This window comes from Mytilus californianus, unplaced genomic scaffold, assembly GCF_021869535.1.
Source record: "Mytilus californianus isolate M0D057914Y unplaced genomic scaffold, xbMytCali1.0.p SCAF_9, whole genome shotgun sequence".
Lineage (NCBI taxonomy): Eukaryota > Metazoa > Mollusca > Bivalvia > Mytilida > Mytilidae > Mytilus > Mytilus californianus.
Window position 1 is genome coordinate 79,211,733 of NW_026262745.1, and position 20,305 is coordinate 79,232,037.

The following is a 20,305-nucleotide window of genomic DNA, read 5'->3' on the forward strand; positions in this document are numbered from 1 at the left end:
CAGTTATCAGATAATTTGATGAGTGGAGTGTCTTTTACTGGAGTGTAAATCTAATACGAGATCCTCGCTCCTTCAGGATACTTGTACACCATTGTCGCGTAATATTGGCAAATTCAATCATACACGACAGATAGGAAAGGACATAGAGATAACGAGGGAAAAAGCAATGATCGTCAAATTAATAAACTCACAATTAACACAATAAATTTATGACATGTTATTAGAGGGTCTGTCATTTTCGCACGGTTGATTTCTCGAAGTGCTTTGAGGTATGACATTTACGATTCCGTTTTGATAGGAAAATCACTCATATGAATGAAAAGATTTGTTCATTTGTTTTAGAGCTGTTTAGTTTTAATCTGAAGAGTAAATTGGTAAAGAGAAAAATATACGATGATAATAATGCCTCGATGAGATATAATGACAGAAACAAATGGAACATGAAATAATAGGATTTTTAGCAGAAAATTATTTTTCTTTGAGGCTTTCTATAATATGAAGACACATATGATATTTTACTCTAATGGAACAATTTACCCTGCAGTAATTCTGTCTTCTGTTTTGAAATAATTAGATTTAAATATAATTGTTAAATGCCTTTCAATAACAAATACTTTCTGTGTTATTTTATGCTTTATTTGTAAAAGAATTTCTAAGACATGGTCATTTTGATGCTGAATTGACTGACTTATATATAAGTAATAAGAAGGTCAGAGTTGTAACTGACAGGTCAGAGGTGTAACTGACAGCTACTTCTTTCATACTTAAAAGTTAAAAAAAACAAAAAACAGCATTTCTATATTCTGAATTTAATTGAACTGTTTTTTATGCCCCACCTAGGGGCATTATGTTTTTCGGTCTGTGCCTCTGTTCATTCATCCGTTTGTCCGTCCGTTCGTCCGTCTGTCCCACTTCAGGTTAAATTTTTGGTTAAGATAGTTTTTGATGAAGTTGAAGTCCAATCAACTTGAAACTTAGTACATATATTCCCTATGATATGATCTTTTAAAATTTAATGCCAAATTAGAGTTTTGACCCCAATTTCACGGTCCACTGAACATAGAAAATGATAGTGCGAGTGGGGCATCCGTGTACTATGGACACATTCTTGTTTCTTCAAATTTTACATCACTCTGATTTTTTTTACACATTGTCATCATCTTTTTTTTTTTGAAGTACATACAAAATGAAATAAGAGGAGATTAAAGTACAAATCTTGATTTAAGTGATTTCTATTTTGTTTCACTAGTCAAATGTTGTCCACCTCTTGTCAATAAATCTTGGTATAGACATTTGATAACTTGTTAATGTTAACTGAGATGTTCTTTCACTAGATGTTTAAAGGTCAACAGTGCTTTGGTTCTTCTTGAAATGCATTTAACAGACCAGTAACAAATATATATTTTAACAAACATATATCAATTCTGTAGGAAAAACAAATGTTTCCGAAATAACCTTTTTCAGGGGCGCTGAACACCAAAAGTTTAAAAAACCAACAAAAATAAACTTAAATGTCTAAAGAGTGACTGATCAAATTTATTATCACCTTTGCCGAGAATGATGTTTTTTCTTATTTTTTGCTGTATGCACTGACAGAAGAAACTACAAGATATGAATTAGTATGTAAGGTTATCTGTACAGAACATATGTTTTGTGATGATTTGATGTCGTAAATCAACACATGTTTAATTTTTCTACATTTATATTATTTCACATTTTAATAATTGAAATCTTGACTGAACATCTGTACATGATGAAAGTATGAAAGAAATTGGTGATTTATGGCTCTAAATTTCTTTGAGGAACTGAGCAGGTCAGCTTCAATGGATTCCTAAATTTATCTGTGTAATTGAAGAAATTGTTATAAATTACTAAGAATGGAGATAAATTCTCATGATGTTTAAAAATGCAGTCAACAAAAGCTCCATTCTTTATTAGTAACTATGATGGTATTGAACTTCATTTTTTGTTTTTAGTAAAATTTTGGTTTGATATTATGAATAGAACAAGAGGCTTGAAAGTGTCCAGCATTCTCATAACGGTTGTTTTGAAAATATAGAATGCAGGGTTTGTTTAATTCAGCATTACCAGTCCTCATTAAAAAGTTGTTGTCCTTGCTTATCTGAATAATTTTGATATTCTGGGAACCAAGGGGTGCTGATTTCCAAGGCAGTCTCACACATATTTCAAGAAGAAAATAAAAAATACAGATTAAAAAGCATACATAAGACAAAAATTGGATAACCTTGAATAAGACTTAAGGTGATTTGTCTCTATATATTATAGTTTGGTTTAAAAAATTGAGTCAGTTGCTGCTGAAAAACAATAAAGTTGATTGGAAAGCTATAGAGAACAACATATTAATAGAAGCTCAAAAAGTTCAAAGACATTTAGACACTTAAACAAATAATCCTGCTTAGACATAGACATTTGTTTCAAAGAAAGGGAACCAAATGATACAAATTCCTGAAGAGAGTTTCCAAGTTCAGTTCATACATAAATCATAGGTAAATCAACATTGTGCATTAGTCGTCTTATGTGAGTACTTATGTAAACGTGGCCTAACACTTATTTATCATATCAGAGAACATTAATAATTCTACCGACTCTTTATTATACTCATTCAAGTATTTAATTTGTGCACTTGTGTTTATTATTTTGGTTTTATGTGTTTGCTAGTGTTTTCCCCTCATAAACTAAAGCTTTAACATCAGTTTGTTCTATAACTCAGCGATTTTATATGACAATTGCACCACAATAAGAAGTCAGCTGGCCTTGGTATCAAAAGCAGATTTTAAAATTGTAATATTGAATTATAAGAACGTGATTTATTTTTTTTAAATTTCAGGTTTTTCTATGGATTCTGCATGATCTATACAAATAGATATTCTATGTATGTTCTATACAAATAGATATTCTATGTATATTCTATACAAATAGATATTTTATGTATGTTCTATACAAATAGATATTCTATGTATGATGTATATATTTCAAAATTCTAGGTATGATTTATACATTTAGATATACTATGTATGATCTTTACATTTAGATATCTAGACATATAGATATATTATGTTTGATCCTTATATATAGATATGCTATGTATGATCTATTCAAATAGATATTTTATGTATGATGCTTGATTTATACATTTAGATATCTATGCATATAGATATATCATGGTTGATCCTTATATATATATATATATGCTATATATGATCTATACAAATAGATATTCTATGTATGATCTATACATCTAGATATACTAAGTATGATATATATATTCAGATATCTACACATATAGATATATTATGTATGAACTTACATATAGATACACTATGTATGATCTGTACAAATAGATATACTACATATGTTTTTATGCATTTAAATATTCTTTGTATGGTCTATGCATATAGATATTCTTTGTATGGTCTATACATATAGATATTCTTTGTATGAATATTATGCAAATTTGATGGTACCTTGTATGATATAAGTTTTTTAAAATAACAATAAAAATGTTCCTATTTGTTTACAGATTTAGACAACAGTAATGACGAGAGTGAAGCTTTAAGTGAGAATGGAGAAAAGACAGTAACCCAACAAAACAACTTCACTAATCCATTATTGAATGGAGAGAATGCATCCATATCATCTATAGAAACTCTACTTCTCAACATACAGGGCCTATTGAAAGTGGCTGCTGAAAATGCACGTCACCACGAAAGGCAACTCAGTTATGAAAAAGGTAGGTAGAAAAACAAAGATGTATTCAAATCAGACTGGGGTCTTAAGAGAATTTGTATAATCAACAAAACAGGACATAAAATAGTCTTGTAAAAATATTGATGTTTATGATGTGAATTGGGAGATTTGAAATGGAATGATATCATAATTCTGTGCACTGATCTGAAGAAACCAATTAAGTTATTTATCTTATAAAAGCCTTCTGAAATGAACACCTGTATCTTATTTTTGAAATGGGAATTTATGTCTTTTATGGCATTAAAATTTACTTTTGTTTTGACAGAAATGAAATTTATTGTAATACTCAGTACAAATCACTTGAGCACTTGGCATTTGATAATCCCTAAAAGATGTGGGTATTTGTAAGAAAAAACTTTTGCAGAGTTAATAAAAAACTTTATCATAGTTTAAACTGTTATGTGAGGATTGTTCAAGTACAATTAAAATTGGGGTGGAGTGTCAGAAAGATTTTGGAAATGAATGTGGGGGCCTAGTAATAATTTTGCTCAAGAAAGACCTGATGAAAATGAATATTCTTCCTCCACAACTAAAATTGAGAATGGAAATGGGGAATGTGTCAAATAGCCTGAGGCCACCAATGGGTCTTCAACACAGCGAGAAAATTCCGCACCCGGAGGCGGGCTTAAGCTTAAACTAGAATGCAAAAAAAAACTACAGACCGTGATGGAATCTAGGAGTCAAAACTCTACCTTTCTGTGATTAAAAAAAAAAAGCTGTAAAATATTTTCTTAGATATACTGTCAAGTTACTCATTCAGTTTTCAAAAGTTGTTTCCCCTGTTCAAACAAGTGTAGGCGTCAGAGATATTTCTGTTCAAGGACATTACTACAGTTCTGTTTATCAATGAATTTTCTGCATGAGTGTTGTTTATTTGTTATTAAAAGTCAGCAGCGTAAACAGGAATAAAGTGTACCGATTAACTTGAGATGCAGGATAGATTAACTTTACACTATTTTTGGCAATTGGATTTTAATTTGAAATCATGCATTTTTTTCCAATTCAACAATTAACAGTTTTTGTTGTAGTCATAATATCACATTATGTTCTTGAGCACTGATAAATATCATTTGTATATAATAAGTGTATATTTAAATTACGATTTAAAGCATATTTTAATAATGAATTTGGAATTTCTGCCGATTTGTTAACAGGAGTAGAAGGGGAGGTTTCAAGTTACAAACTTAAACATTAAGAAAAGACGATTTCCTTGTGGTCCATTCGCCTGATTAAACTACCAGGTGGGCAGATGTAATATAGTGATGCAACCAAGGTCAACAGTCGTCGTGCGGGACTTTTGTAGTGTCACAAGCCTACCGTAAATAATGACAGGGAACAGTTTCACAACATTCATAAAATTACCCAATATATACTTAGATTTCTTTCAAATGATTGCAATTAAACAAGCTTTCTGTTTACTATGACATTTGAGTTTTTTGAAAGGGAGTCGTTTTTCACTGAACCGTAAAAAATCTGCCCACTGAACATGTCATAAAATGCAGGAAAATAACATAGGAAACATAAAAATCCTATGATCTAAGGGTCATTAGTACAATATTTCTGATTGTTCTTCATGCATGAGTAACTCTGTACCGATTCACCTAAGTATCATTTCAATCCATCCAAATTATACCACTTTTGTTCAAAAAGAAAATCATGTATTATCAGTGAATCGTATGTTGGATTGCAATCTGATTCTAATTTTCCAATATTCATTCGTAGGGAAATTTGCCGCTTAACTGAAATTTAAAAAGAACACTGGGTACATTTACGAATGGTATACACTTGACTACGATTAGCTTCCAGCATTAAATGGCTCATAAATCATGGTTTTCTTTATATGTAAATATTTCAATAGTAATGATTAAATTTCATTAACTTCCGTCTGTTTTTAAGTCTCCAATATTGTTCTGCTCTCACAGATTTACATAATCAAGCCGAGTTTATTAAATACACAGAAAGCATTTTTCTTTCGATTATGTAAAGTTGTGCATTTTCTTCTAAAGATATTTCTGATTATCGTACTATTGGCATTGATTTAGAGTGCAGATGTGTAAAATTTGACGAGTTCTGATTGAGGAATTTAATTTGTGGTTTTTGATTTGTTCAAAGACTGTGAAATTATTGAATTGTCATTCAAACTATGAACAAGTACTTCAAAGTCTTCATACGGATGTGGCTTATTTCTTATTGAATCTGTTTATATATCTGACTGGTAATTTGTGTAAATTTAATTTAGCGCCATAGATTATAGGATTAATGATCGCATAATTATCAAGTCATTTCCCTCAGTTCTGAACATTGAAAATATCTCAATGTGATATATATTTTGATTAGCTTTCAATTAATTTGCAGGAAATATCAATTTCAAATGATATACTTTGAAAGAAAAGAAATATTGCAAGATTGGAAGGTTAGACAGTGTTGTTAAATGAATTGAAAAATAGATTACTGTCATTTATAATTCCTAGTTTTTTATGCAGTTATAGAAATTCTGATAGCTTGCATTTTTGTAATATGCATTCACAATAAATTTGAATTTAATTAATTGAAATATTTTATTTGGTTCTATTTGAATAGAATTTTAAATTTTAATGTCATTTTTAATGTTGGTTGTCCTTCTTTTTTGAATAAAACCGTTTCAGATATTTTGGTAATAAAAATGATAAAAACTTTTTATGAACATTTTATTTTTATCGGCCTGTAATAAATTATGTGCTCATTTACATTAACATTTAAAATAAAATAATTTCAGCTCAAATTTTGTTACCGATCGTTAAAAATCAATTTTACATTTGTTTCACGCTTAGTGTTGCGTTTCAGTGTAAAGGTAGATTTTTTTAAAATGGTAGTTTTTATATAAAGTTATATGATTCAAAGTTTTATGGATTGATTTGCATATTTGAATAAATGTTTAAATTTTTCAAATCGTAATGATCACGGAATTCATGAAAAATTCATTTGTATAATTGAAAATTACAGATGCGGATAAGTTAGGATGAAATTTGAGACTGTAATTTATTTATTTGAAACTAACTGTGTGTCATATGATTTAGACATATGATTTACGAGCATTTGTTAAATCTTTTAGTTTCTTTTCAAAAGTTGTTTTCGCTTAAATTTTATTTCACACCTGAATATATACTGAAATAAATATAAAATGTGAAAATTAATAATATTTATTCAAATTGAAAAGATGGGTGGTCGTACTTCCAGCTGATGGTGAAACTGAAATATTATAATGTTTCTGCAAATTTTCGCTTTATTCATGTTTAAAAAGACAGTTAGATAAATATCTCTGTCTGCTTACAATTGATGAAACTGACTTTCATGGGACATATGAGAAATGGACATCTACCTGATTAGAAGCTAGGACACCTTTAGGCTAGATTCCATTGTTCTTACTCAGATTAAATCCTAAATGATAAATTTTGATAAAATCTTCTTTTTTTTCTTCTCTCCAACAATAAGATAAACCTATTGATATTTTATATTCTGTAAAAGGATATTATTTTAATGGAAATTGTTCAGGTGCAGAAGAGATACAGCCATGACCCATTTGACTGGACCTAAGTACTTGATATATTTCCCTTGTAAAGCTATCATTGTGATAATCTAACCTAGTCCAAGTTCTTATTTTATCAAATTTATCATTTTTCCGTGAAAGAAAGGGCAAATTTTCACCAATGTTACCAATCATTCAACTTACCAAATGATGTATTATGAAAGAAAACATGGGTACCACAATTTTTTAATTGTGTATTTCATCTGGTCACTGGTAGGCCACCAAAAAATATGGTTAGAGATGAAAGTTTCAATGTCCTTACCAATATACAGAACTCGGTTTCAATAAAAAATATCTCTTAAGCTAACACTGGGATTTTGGTGATACATTACATGGAAAAATGATGAAACAAAGCAAATATCCAAAAAATTGAAATCTATAACTCGACAAAAGAATATAGAGATGAACAAAGAGATGAATATCCTTTTCTTGTAGTAATTGGAAATTCCCTAGAGTGGTTTCTTTACCTGTTGGGAGATTATTTCAATATAAAACGTAATTTGTTTGGCAAAAATATGAGAATTAAAAGGCAGGTAAACGATCTGATAATAACACAGGAGACTTATTATGTTTAACATCCGTGGGTAAGCCGCAGAAGTAATATTAGATGTCATTTAATTTTGACGATTTTACATTGACAAGATGCATGACATTATGGTGAACAATTTCTGTAAAATAATTACATTGTATGATCTCCATTTTACAATCGTATACATCCCTATTATAATCGTAAATGAAATGGCAATCGTCGAATGATTTAATGATCTGATGGAGTAATAACATTGTCTTCCACTAAATGAAAATTAAAAAAGTGCAATTCTCGACGGAGTTCTTATATGATATTTCTAATAGTTTTGTCCATAAGATATCGCAGCAAATGAAGCAAAGGTTTATGATTTTGTTAACTGCACACCACAAATCCCTCTGAATCGTGAAAATAAATGTTATGTATTGGATAAATGATAGTAAAAGCCGGAAATTGACAATCTCATGAGACAAATGAGAAGAAAATAATATTCAATTTGTAAATGATTTATACTGGTTTATAGAACTGTAGTTATAATTACTTTGCATAAACTTGTTTTGTATCTGTTGTCTTTGCTGAATTCATGGTTAATGTTGCATTGTTTTTCTCTTTGCTTGTCTGTGGTATATATTACAAAAAATAATATAAAATTTTAACTTGAAATTAATGTATTGTATGCCAAGTTCTGAATGAATATCATGGTAAATCATGGTTTAAAAGTCTTTATTCCTTAAACATTGCAGATGTTTTCTTGATAGGCTGTAGTTGTGTAAAGCTGTTTTAGGCAGAGCTAAGATATTATTCAATCTCCTTATGATTAGGCTGTTAAGTTTTCTTGTAAAGCAAGTTTTTATGTTGCATAGCTACTAGTGACTGAGAACAATTTTGCTGATTTTAACTACCACAGTAAGTTTTATACCAAATATGAACAAGATCTTCTCCTGTTTCACCATATAAATTCGTGTAATATTTGTTACAGAATAAAAAAGATCCAAGGCTCCTTATAGACTTTGTAATTTTAAAATGGGAATTAGAAATATACATTGTAAAGATTAGAGACCATTATTTTATTTGTAATTACTACTGAATACAGACACAATTCCATTAGCTATAACCCCACATCAGAACATTTTATACCTTTCTTTATGGAGCTTTGACAATGAATTCTCCTTGTTTTCTTTCTTTTTATGTTTTTGAAATGACCAGGATTATATGTGACTATTTATCTCCAGGAAATAAAATGGACATGTTAAAGAAATTAATTGTCTCTTTCCAAATGAATTCCTGTTTTTAACAGACTGATATAGATATATTTGTAATAAAATGAATAAGTTTAACTATGGATAGATAAATGTAAATTAACTCCTGTCTGGTTGCTGTCATGTGACAGTCACACGTTGACATGATTACAAACAGAGTATTGAATAATCACAAAATATCTGTAATCCAGAGGGAGCCACAGGATGACCTTGCACTCCCTCCTCCACCCCCTTATTGATGAAAAATGGCTAGTTTAAAGAATATTTGTTCTGATTTTTGATGATTGCATAAAAACACAATAGTTTTCACAATATCTTTCAGTAATCATAGTTTTTATGCTTTGAGTCAAGTAATCTCAATTCATTAGTAATGAATGTTTTCTTAAAACATTTGAGATCAAAATAAATGTACCAAAAAATGAAAACTGAAGAGAAATATTCAGCCTAGGACATTTTTTTATTTTCTGGCACCCATATAACTGTTATAAGATAGTTTATAGCAGAATTTGTCATTTGTGAAATTTTGAAAACTGGCTTTAAACAAGCAAATCATCAACTTGAATTACTGGCTTTGTGAATAATCTAAACTGAATTAAGTGTGATAAAGCATTTCTCCAAACAAGGCTATTCCTCTTTATCAAACAGAATGCAAAAAACATCATTTAAATAAATACTAGGATTTATATATTAAATGTAATGAAGACAGACACACTGAGCTCCAGACAGAGATATAAATATAAGGATTTGGAAATATAACGACATAACGAGGAAATAATAACGATATTGATGAACCAGTCTTACACAGATTTGTGGAATTTACGATGACATTCCATTTCTAAGATCTCAGCTACAAGTTATGAATTCAACGACTGATTTGAGGATACAAATCATATTTTTGTGGGTATTCTTGACACAAGTCATTTCTTGTCTGTCTTAATCTTGATGTATCTATGACAAAGTGGAAAGACAATATTGTCTAGGATCTTTTGATTTTTATTCTGATGTATTTACAATATCAATTTCCTGCCTTTTTGTTTCATGACCAGATATAATTTTTCAAGCACATAAACTCTAGTATGATGTTTTGTATGCATGCTAGAATTGTTGCAGGTGTCATGCAGTGCACAGAATATAGGCCTGCTTAATTAATAGATTCCAACTCTACCTAGATCCTTTTTATTTGTTGGAAATGCTAAATGTAATGAATTTGGAAGAAAAAAATGTACAAGAAAATAAATTGTATCATATCTGATTTCATATTTAGTAATAAAAAATATATTTTTTACATCTGTTTTTCCATTCATATCTATGACATTTGAATGTATTGACTGTGAGAAAATATGTAAGACTTAAGGTACTACTAATATAAGCAAATTAACATTCAAATTTTAATTCACATCTTCAATCTGAAAAGAACAGAAACAAAGACTGGCATGATATATATATATATATATATATATATATAAACAAGTCTAATTTAAGATGTATATATATATACTACCAAGAGACTTTCAGAAGTATAAACAGACATATTTGTGACATTGTGACTTGGATGGAGTGTTGTCTCATGGCACTCATACCACATCTTCTTATATCTATATATTGTTTAATATTGCTGACTTTTATTGTTTCAGCTGAGTTGAAAATGGAATTATTAAGAGAGAGAGAAGTAAGAGAAGGAGTGGAGAAACAATTAGATGAAGAAAAGAAATCAAAAGGTAATAAATATACTTTATCATTAAACTGAGTAAATTAAAAATTATTATAGATCATTTCAAGTTTAATCTTTAATTCTTCTTCAAATAAAAGTGAAATATATAAATCAGCATGACCATAGTGGGGCAGAGTGGTGGTGAAGGGGTAGTCTCAACAGAGTGGTGGTGAAGGGGTAGTCTCAACAGAGTGGTGGTGAGGGGGTAGTCTCAACAGAGTGGTGGTGAGGGGGTAGTCTCAACAGAGTGGTGGTGAGGGGGTAGTCTCAACAGAGTGGTGGTGAGGGGGTAGTCTCAACAGAGTGGTGGTGAGGGGGTAGTCTCAACAGAGTGGTGGTGAAGGGGTAGTCTCAATTTTTGTATGCTCTCATTTATTGCTGTTTTTTTGTGAGGTTTGTGTTGGTCAGTCCTTAGTTTGGTATGTTGTGTTTTGTGTACTGTTGTTTGTCTCTTGGTTGTTTTTCGTTTTTATACACCAGTTTATGGGAGGTATTACGGTAAACCTCTGTCCTTTTGTCCATCCTTCGTCAACATGCCGAACAATAACTCAACCGTAAATAAAAAATTGCACAAAAGTTTGACAAGTTTATGCTTGGTATTTTTTTAGGCATTCTGTTACGAAGACTAAAGAAAGAAAGAAGAGCCAGAAAAAGGGTACAAGAAAGATTAGAAAACCCCACTACAACTGAACCAGTAAAAGCAGTCCAAGAAACAGTAGCTAGTCCTCAGTCTGTCAAAAATTTTCATGGCAGTGGTAAGCAGTACATAATATTTGTATCTTGAACTGCAATTTGTTGGATTTCACCAACAATTTGATTTAGATATCCAATGCTATAAATTGGGCATGTTTTTTTGGAACTGAAAAGGACCACCTTATTTGTGAAATTTTGTGTTTTTATCTACACATTAAATCAAATTTTACATGGATATAGGAAATATTAGCTGTGTTAATTTGATCTATGTTGAAGACTACAAATAATGAAATTTATGTTAAAGGCTACAAATATAAGAAGTGAATATAGATTGTAAACAGAATTCAACTTTAAGAGAAAAGTTATTTTGAAAAACGATAATATAGAACCTGGTAGTACAAATTCTCAACCAATTTACAAGCTAAAACAACTTTCAAAATCTTGAATCTTAACTTTTAACAGCATTGGTGACTTAATAAAGCAATCCTTAGAGTTGTGAAAATGAGGTCTATGTCTATCAAAGTACATTATCATAACTTTGTTTTTGTTTTATGTTTAAACTTTAAATTCTTGACTTGTGTTAATATTGTGTTATATTTTGTGTTTTTTGCTTGACACATTTAGATGTAATTTGCAAATAAAATGATATTATTGTATATTTATGTTTCAGAATCTACAACAGAGAGAGATACAGACAAAGACAGCAGTAATTCAGATTCAGAATCTAAACATCTCACAGGTATTTATCATGGTTTCTCAAATTTGCCTTTCTTTGCCAAAAAAATCTTTACAAATTTTTGTATGATTTCAAATTAAGGGCTGCAATTTCCAACCAATCATTGTCCTGAATATGCATCAAATATTTGCCACTGGACATAAAGCAAACATCAATCAATTAGCAATCTCTTAAATCATCTTTGTGTCAATTACTATAATCTTTTCTTGTTGCCTATAAAAGAGAGGCGAAAGATACTTAAGGGATAATCAAAGTCATAAGTGGAAAACTAACTCAGGCAATGCCATGGCAAAACATAATGTAGTAGAAATGTGCTGAATTTTCAATACTGTCTTGTTGCCTTTATATTGTTTTAACAATGACCAGGATTTTGAACCCAATCTCATTGCCTATATATATAGATATATGTTGTTGTGATAATGAACTGGAATTTTAACCGCTGTTTTGTGTTTTTATTTTACCTAAATTTGTGTATTATCCCAGATTCTCAGTTTTGACTTATATATGGCCAGTAAAGTATTAATATTTACATTTCAGAATCACAAGACAGAAGTTCTCGACCATTATTTGAGAGTTTCTTGTCTCATGCCAGCAATCCCAACCGCTATCCATACCTTCCAATGGCAAAAAGTACGGAAGTACAGTGACTATTTTATAAACGTTGACAATCGGTGCTGAAGATTTTATAAACTCAGTGTAAAATCAAACTTCACAGGGACCGTTGAATTTAGATGTTGTACTGGATATTGACCCCATATAACAGAAGTATACTCAGTGAGATGTCAGTTTTAGATTGCAAGAGCAAAGGACTCAAGTTGTGTGAAGACGAAGATTTGTAAACATGTTAATTTAAAATAAGTGTATGTTTTTGTATTCACTAGAAGAGATGAATTTTGGGAACATTATAGATATAACAGACACAACAGACATTTTTATGAAATCTTTTCTAAATCAGCTAAATTAGTCCTTAAATAGTAATACATATGATCTCAAGCTAGACATTACAATTGTTTGGGTAATTAACCTATGATTTAATGTTTACTTCATACCAGCTTCAATAGCACTAACTGATAATGTGGAATGATGGATCTAGAAACTTTAAAGAAAGTATTTTTTAGTTTATTTGTAGGAAAAAGGTTAGTTCAAGACTCATTTTGATGTTATTAGAATAAATTTAGGAAGAAATGGGATTTCTTAAACAGAAATTTTTTCCTTGATTTGCAACTGATGCATAATGTAGCAGCTTAATCATATAATATATGTAGACACATCTTATGAAAATATCATCAACATATTGTGAAATAACATAGGGGATTAAACAACTACTTGTAATAAGCTTATTCACAGATAATGTTGCTAGTTTTATATATCACAATGTTTAGACTTCTTTAGATTTTAGGTGATCTTTCTATAAAAGTTCTATTTTTACTGATTCTGTATGAACTCTTTGTATTGTATCTACTATTGAAAACCTTTGGTACAATTTCACAAAGAAATTCAAGTTTTATGAGATATCAGTAAACTAAAGATAAAGTTCACCACAATAAAATACAGTGTAAAATATTTTTATCTGAAAATTTGATTTCCACCAAATAGTGTTTATCTTTTGAAATATGAAAACATATATTGTTGGTTTTTTTGTCTGAACATATTGAATTATATGAAAATATGAAAGTGAAAGTAGGATGGTGAAAATGAAAGTAGAATGATAGTATATGGAACTAGGTTGATGTTTTGTACATAAAGAATAATAGTGCAATATACCTTTGTAAGTGGAGAAATGTTATATGTAATTTTTGTATTTTGTCCCATTTTAAATAGACATTGTGCCATGTTTTAAATATGTAGGTTTAACTAGCTTTATACTAAGGACACTGGTCACTCACTTGACCTTAAGGTCTCTAAAAAGGAAGTGTTTTATGTAAATGTATTCTTGGAATAGCTAAATATAGTTCCCAACATTTTCATGTCCAATTTGATTTTCATTGATTAGAAAACTTTTACTGAAAATTGAAAGCAACTGTTTTTTGGAGACAATCCTGAACAAAACCAGGGATAATCCTTAATGAAACCAGAAATATCTTAAACAAAACTAGGGATAATATTGTTCAAGACCAGAGATACACCTATAAAAAACTGATAATTGTTAACAAAACCAGAGATAATCTTCATAATACCAGGTGTTATTTAAGCCTTCATAAATGATTCAAAAAGATAAAAATAAAAAAAAATTTCCTACCTCACCATGCTTGCCAGTACATATTTTTTGGGTGTACATCCTTAAACAAAATTTGGACCTCTTGAAAATCAGTTGTACCAAGAAATTGGATGCTGAAGTCTATATTCTTGTAAAATGCAACATTGGTAAATTTTAAATTTTCAAGTGAGATTTTAATGTAATCAAGGATTTGTATAGTAATACTATACAAATCCTTGATGTCATCTATTTTTACAAATATCACAACTACTGGATAATGGCACACTTTAAAGATGGATTAATAACCTTATATATATAGTACATATCTCCCATATTTATATGATGAAAGTGTGAAGACATCTTTTTTAGAATATCTTATTCTAACATTAGAACCTAAATGTTTACTGAAGGACAGGTTTTTTTTAGCTGTTGTATGAGAATAACTCATTTTGTATCATTTTTATTCTGAATTTGTTAAATGTTTGACTTGAATAATTGTATAAGAAAAAAAAACAGTTGCCTGACAGTTTTATTGTCCAGGAAGACAACTCTCCAAGGGAGATAATTTTTGTATTGTGTAAAAGGGAGATCACTCCTTACAAAACGTGTGTATTTATTTGTAGATAAAATACACATTCCTTATTAATTGTTAAATATATGCCAATAAATTGAAGAAATACATATAGTTTTCATTATGTATATTAAAACAGTAAGCTGACATTCCAGAATAAAGCATACATGGAATATTTGTCACTGAACATTAAGCAAGCAACAAAAAATCCATCCAGAATGAGGCATACATGAAATATTTCTCACTGGATATGAAGGAGCAACAAGAAATCAATCCAGAATAAGGCATGCAGGATATATTTGTCACTGGACATTGAGCAAACAACAATGAATTGATCCAGAATGAGGCTTGCAGGAAATATTTGTCACGACATTAGGCAAGCAACAATGAATCAATCCAAATAAGGCATACATGATATATTTCTCACTGGACATTAAGGAGCAACAAGAAATCAATCCAGAATAAGGCATGCAGGATATATTTGTCACTGGACATTAAGGAGCAACAAGAAATCAATCCAGAATAATGCATGTATGAAATATTTGTCACTGGACATTAGGCAAGTAACAATGAATCAATCCAGAATAAGGCATGCATGAAATATTTGTCACTGGACATTAGGCAAGCAACAATGAATCAATCCAGAATAAGACATGCAGGAAATATTTGTCACTGGACATTAGGCACTGACAGATGATGAACTTTGAATGATATTTTTGTTCCCCATTTGACAGAGTCTGGGTTATATAGACATCTCATGTCTGTCAATCCAATCCTCTGACCATCTGTCTGTCTGTCGTCACACTTTTGGTTTTCCAGATGATAAATAGAGAACTGCTTTTTTTAAATTAATTGACATTTTTATGAAATGTTTTGACAGGTTAAGTTCGATTTTTCTCATTTTCGCTTTCACTGTTTCAGAGTTATGGTACTTGATTGTTGGGGAAAAAAAATTGTTTCCATATAGTAAATAGAGAACAGCTTTTTGTTAATTGAAATTTTAATGGAATGATTAGGACCACTATAGACCGGTTAAGTTTGATTTTCATTCTTTTCACTTTTTCCATTCCAGAGTTATGGTCCTTGATTGTTGAAATAATTCAATATTTGTAAGTTTCCAGATGACAAATGGAGATAGTATTCATGAATTTAATCGAAATTTGATAAAATGTCTCGGACCACTTAACAGAAGCATTTTCCCCAAACTTTAGAAGATTTAAGTTATTCTCCTTTATTAGGTGAATTTACTTTTTCATTCCTTTCAAAATTCATATAAATACTTGCAGTTTCTTTTGTTGTTTGTCTAAACATTAGCATTTGAGTGAGCTTCTGCCTCAAGTTGAAATATAGAAAAGGCAAAATTAGGTCTGTTCCAATGGTCATCATTGCACACCACTGCTTTCATCATATATATATATATATATATATATAGAGAGAGAGATTTTGAACTTTAAAAAGGCCATCAAAGTTGCCATATTTTCATAATCACATATTTGAGAAGAGTTTATGGACCATGAATTGCATGGTTGAAGTCCCTGCTGTAAAGACAGTTGAGCTGGGGCAGTTCTGAAAAAGTATGGAGGGTCATACAGGCCATCAAAGAATTGGGGTTGAAGAGGTTAAACGTATTTTATCAAAATCGTCAAATTTGTCTTCTGTTGGGTTTTAGGGGCGTTTTGGGGTTTAAAACTGACAAAAACACTCTTTTAAGGTTGAAAATCGGAAAAAAATATTTTTAGTTTAATCAGCACTGAAGAATATTTGAGGCCATACCAAATGTTTCTATACATATAAACTGCCTCTGAAATATGGCAAAAAAAAAATGGGGCATGTTGCTAATGATACAACTTTACACAAAGACCACACAGTGAACAACAGCAAGTCTTCAACAATGAGCAAAACTCATATCATATATATATATATATATAGTAAGCTGCAAAAGGCCCTGTGATAACCATAATATTAAACTATTTAAAAAAGGAAATCAATAGCCTGGTCTATATTAAAAATAAGAAACGAAAAACAAACTGAATGGCAATCAGCACTCCACGACAATCTGACACTAGAATACAGGCTATTGGCTTAAGACATGTATACAGAAAGAACGTGTTGGGGTTAAACATGATTTTGTGTAGCCCTCAAACCTCTTTCTAACACGTGACAGTGGCGTAACCGCACAATATAAGAACACACTAGAAATCAGCTGGAAAGGCTTGACTGATCAAATCGGTAAAAAAACAACAGCAAAAAAGACAAAAGACTAAGAATACCTATCTAAAAGTACCTGAAGTTACTGAAAGCTAGATCAAAGCCTAATTTCAGCTCATAAATATCCATATCCAATGTTTTCCAACACTCAAACTAAATCAAAATTATATAATCGGGAATCGCTCTGGCGTTCAACTTTCAGTCTAATTGTAGCTTAAACTTGGCCTCAGAATTACCGGGACACTAGCTGCTACATTTTGATATAGAAATAAGGAGATGTGGTATGATTGTCAATGTGACACTATCGGCCATAGCCTGGGACAGTGGTGTAACTACAAAAAAAAAAGAACAAATTACAAAACTCATTCAAAACGGCTAGACGCATCAACTGATTCGTTTGAAGCACAATAACAAAGTGACAAAATTCCAGAGTCACCGAGCAATCACAGTTATCGAAAATTAGTTCATTGTGATGTTAATTATCAATTTAAAAAAAAAAAAGAAAAAAAAAAAAGCCTCGGAAAAAACAAAGGGAAAACGAACCATTAAGCGAGCAAAATTGATGGAATTGAATGGAAAAGTTTTCTCAGGACCATGAATCCATTATTTCTGCAGAGTTGTGTATGGTTCTGGTGAAGTAAAGACAAAAAGAACAAGATCATGTTTTCTCTGACTGTTAATGGCATCTTTATACTTAATCCATTGGATGTTGGATGTGTACTGATTGCGGATATTTTAGTCTTAGATGCATGATGTTTTTATTAGTTGTTTATTGGCTTTGAACTTGTTGTCAGTAACTGCGAGTACTCTCAGATTTGTACTGTAATAGTGTCAGGCTTTTTGTTGTGGTGATGTATAAGTACCCTGCCACGTCAGGTCTGTGTTTTTGAAAGATGTATTTCTGCTTTGTATCGATCTGATGAGTTAAGCCCTTTTCAACTGAATTTGTATAGTTTTTTCTTATGTTGTACTGTTACAACACTGTCTCAGGTTATGGAGAGGGTTTGCGTCTTCTAACTAGTTTAACCCCGCCACATTCTGTATCGGTGCCTGTCCCAAGTCAGGAGCCTGTAATTCAGTGGTTGTCGTTTTTGCTGTATATCATATTTGTTTTTCGTTCATTAAGTTTTCTAGTTTGAATTGTTTTATATTTGTCATTTCGGGGCCTTTTATAGCTGACTATGCAGTATGGGTTTTGCTCATTGTTCAAGGCCGTACGGTGACCTATAATTGTTAATTTCGATGTAATATGGTATCTTGTGGAGAGTTGTCTCATTAGCAATCATACCACATCTTCTTATTTTTATAATAACACAGAACTGCAATAACTATAGATGAACAAACAGACAACTCTCAATTTTAAAATAAAAGAAGCAGTTCCAATGTTCCATTACTACAGCGGTTATACAATTTTGTCCTTTATCATTTGCAATGTTAGGAGATACAACCACTAAATGTCAAAGTTACAACCTTATATGTTATTAGTCCCAGGTAAAACACCAGAATGTTAAACACAATATCAAGCTAAAAGACAGAAATAATTATGCTACAACCATTTGGGCCACTGTCTTTAATGGCTTTAATGGTTTTATATTTTGGTGTTTTATTTTTAAATTGTATATTTAGTAGTTGTACCTTTTATAAATATAATAATAACTAGGGTCAAGTATTGGAAGTAATCTAGGAAAATTATCCATGATGCTCAAGATTTTGTTCGTCACGAAATGGGGAAATTTCATTGGCTCTGTATGGGAAGCCACATTTAAATTGTGTCAATATGTTTTGTTATATTTTGGGTAATCAAAAGAGGTATGGCTACTTTGCAATACCTTTGTTTCGCTCACATGGTTAAAACAGGAAAGGTAAACTATTGAAATTTCAAAATTAAAATTCTAAAGTCTAAATTTTTCACATTCTTAATATGTGACTGTTACAAGCCAGGCCCCGGTAAGTCCAGTAGTTGCATACAATGGTCGCATTGTTTTTCGTTAGTTTAAATTTTGTCGTTAGCTTTCTCTTTTGAATTATTTCACATTTTGTTATCTTGGTGTGTTTTTAAGCTTACTATACGGTACGGGTTTTGTTCATTGTTGAAGGCAGAACGGAGATCGTGTAGTTGTTTACGATATCCCTGTTCTTAGGTTTTCTTTGGATAATTTATCTCCTTATTTTCTTTATATAAAAAAAGAAGATGTGGTATGATAGCCAATGAGACAACTCTTCACAAGAGACCAAATGACACAGAAATTAACAACTATAGGTCACCGTACGGCCTTCAACAATGAGCAAAGCCCATACCGCATAGTCAGCTATAAAAGGCCCCGAAATGAAAAATGTAAAACAATCCAAACGAGAAAACGAACGGCATAATTAATGTACAAAAAATGAACGAAAAACAAATATGTAACACAGCAACAAACGATGTTTACAATTTTTCATATCCGCCCATCAGTTTCAAATGATACTAAACGAAACACTTAGTTGAATGGATAAAATATTACAAAATTTGTGTGTATTTGTAGAATGACTGAAGAACATCTGCAACTAAAAATACAATTTCCTATTTGAAAGTTGATATATAGATATACTTGGCTTTTGTTTCGTTTGAATGTGGATTTTTGTTCGAAACGTCTTTCTCACTTACATCTGAAATTATTATTATGTATAATGACAGAAAAAAACCCCACTTTTATCGAAATTTTCAACTGGTAAAGATACACCAAAATATAGAAAGTTTGATAATTGTTTCGCTTCATTATTTTGTTATATTGTCAGTAAACAGGCTTTCAACTTTATTGTTTTAGTATCAAATATATAAAATCAAGAAAACACAGTATGGGGAAGTAAAACAAGAAAACACAGTATGGGGAAGTAAAACAAGAAAACACAGTATGGAGAAGTAAAACAAGAAAACACAGTAAGGGGAAGTAAAACAAGAAAACACAGTATGGGGAAGTAAAACAAGAAAACACAGTAAGGGGAAGAAAAACAGGAAAACACATTATGGAGAACTAAAACAAGAAAACATAGTATGGGGAAGTGAAAAAAGAAAACACAGTATGGGGAAGTAA

At 30.7% G+C, this 20,305-nt stretch overlaps 1 protein-coding gene across 2 annotated transcripts in view; it reads left to right on the plus strand.

Moving 5' to 3' along the window:
- LOC127716389 (dachshund homolog 1-like) overlaps positions 1 to 15,136 on the plus strand; it is a 53,645-nt gene extending 38,509 nt beyond the window's left edge. For both annotated transcript variants that reach the window (XM_052222574.1, XM_052222575.1), the window contains exons 6-10: positions 3,542 to 3,751; positions 10,753 to 10,836; positions 11,438 to 11,584; positions 12,193 to 12,261; positions 12,796 to 15,136. In XM_052222574.1, the coding sequence (XP_052078534.1) occupies positions 3,542 to 3,751; positions 10,753 to 10,836; positions 11,438 to 11,584; positions 12,193 to 12,261; positions 12,796 to 12,905 (620 nt within the window). In that variant the 3' untranslated portion in view covers positions 12,906 to 15,136. The remainder of the gene's footprint in view (positions 1 to 3,541; positions 3,752 to 10,752; positions 10,837 to 11,437; positions 11,585 to 12,192; positions 12,262 to 12,795) is intronic.
- The last annotated feature ends 5,169 nt before the right edge of the window (positions 15,137 to 20,305 follow it).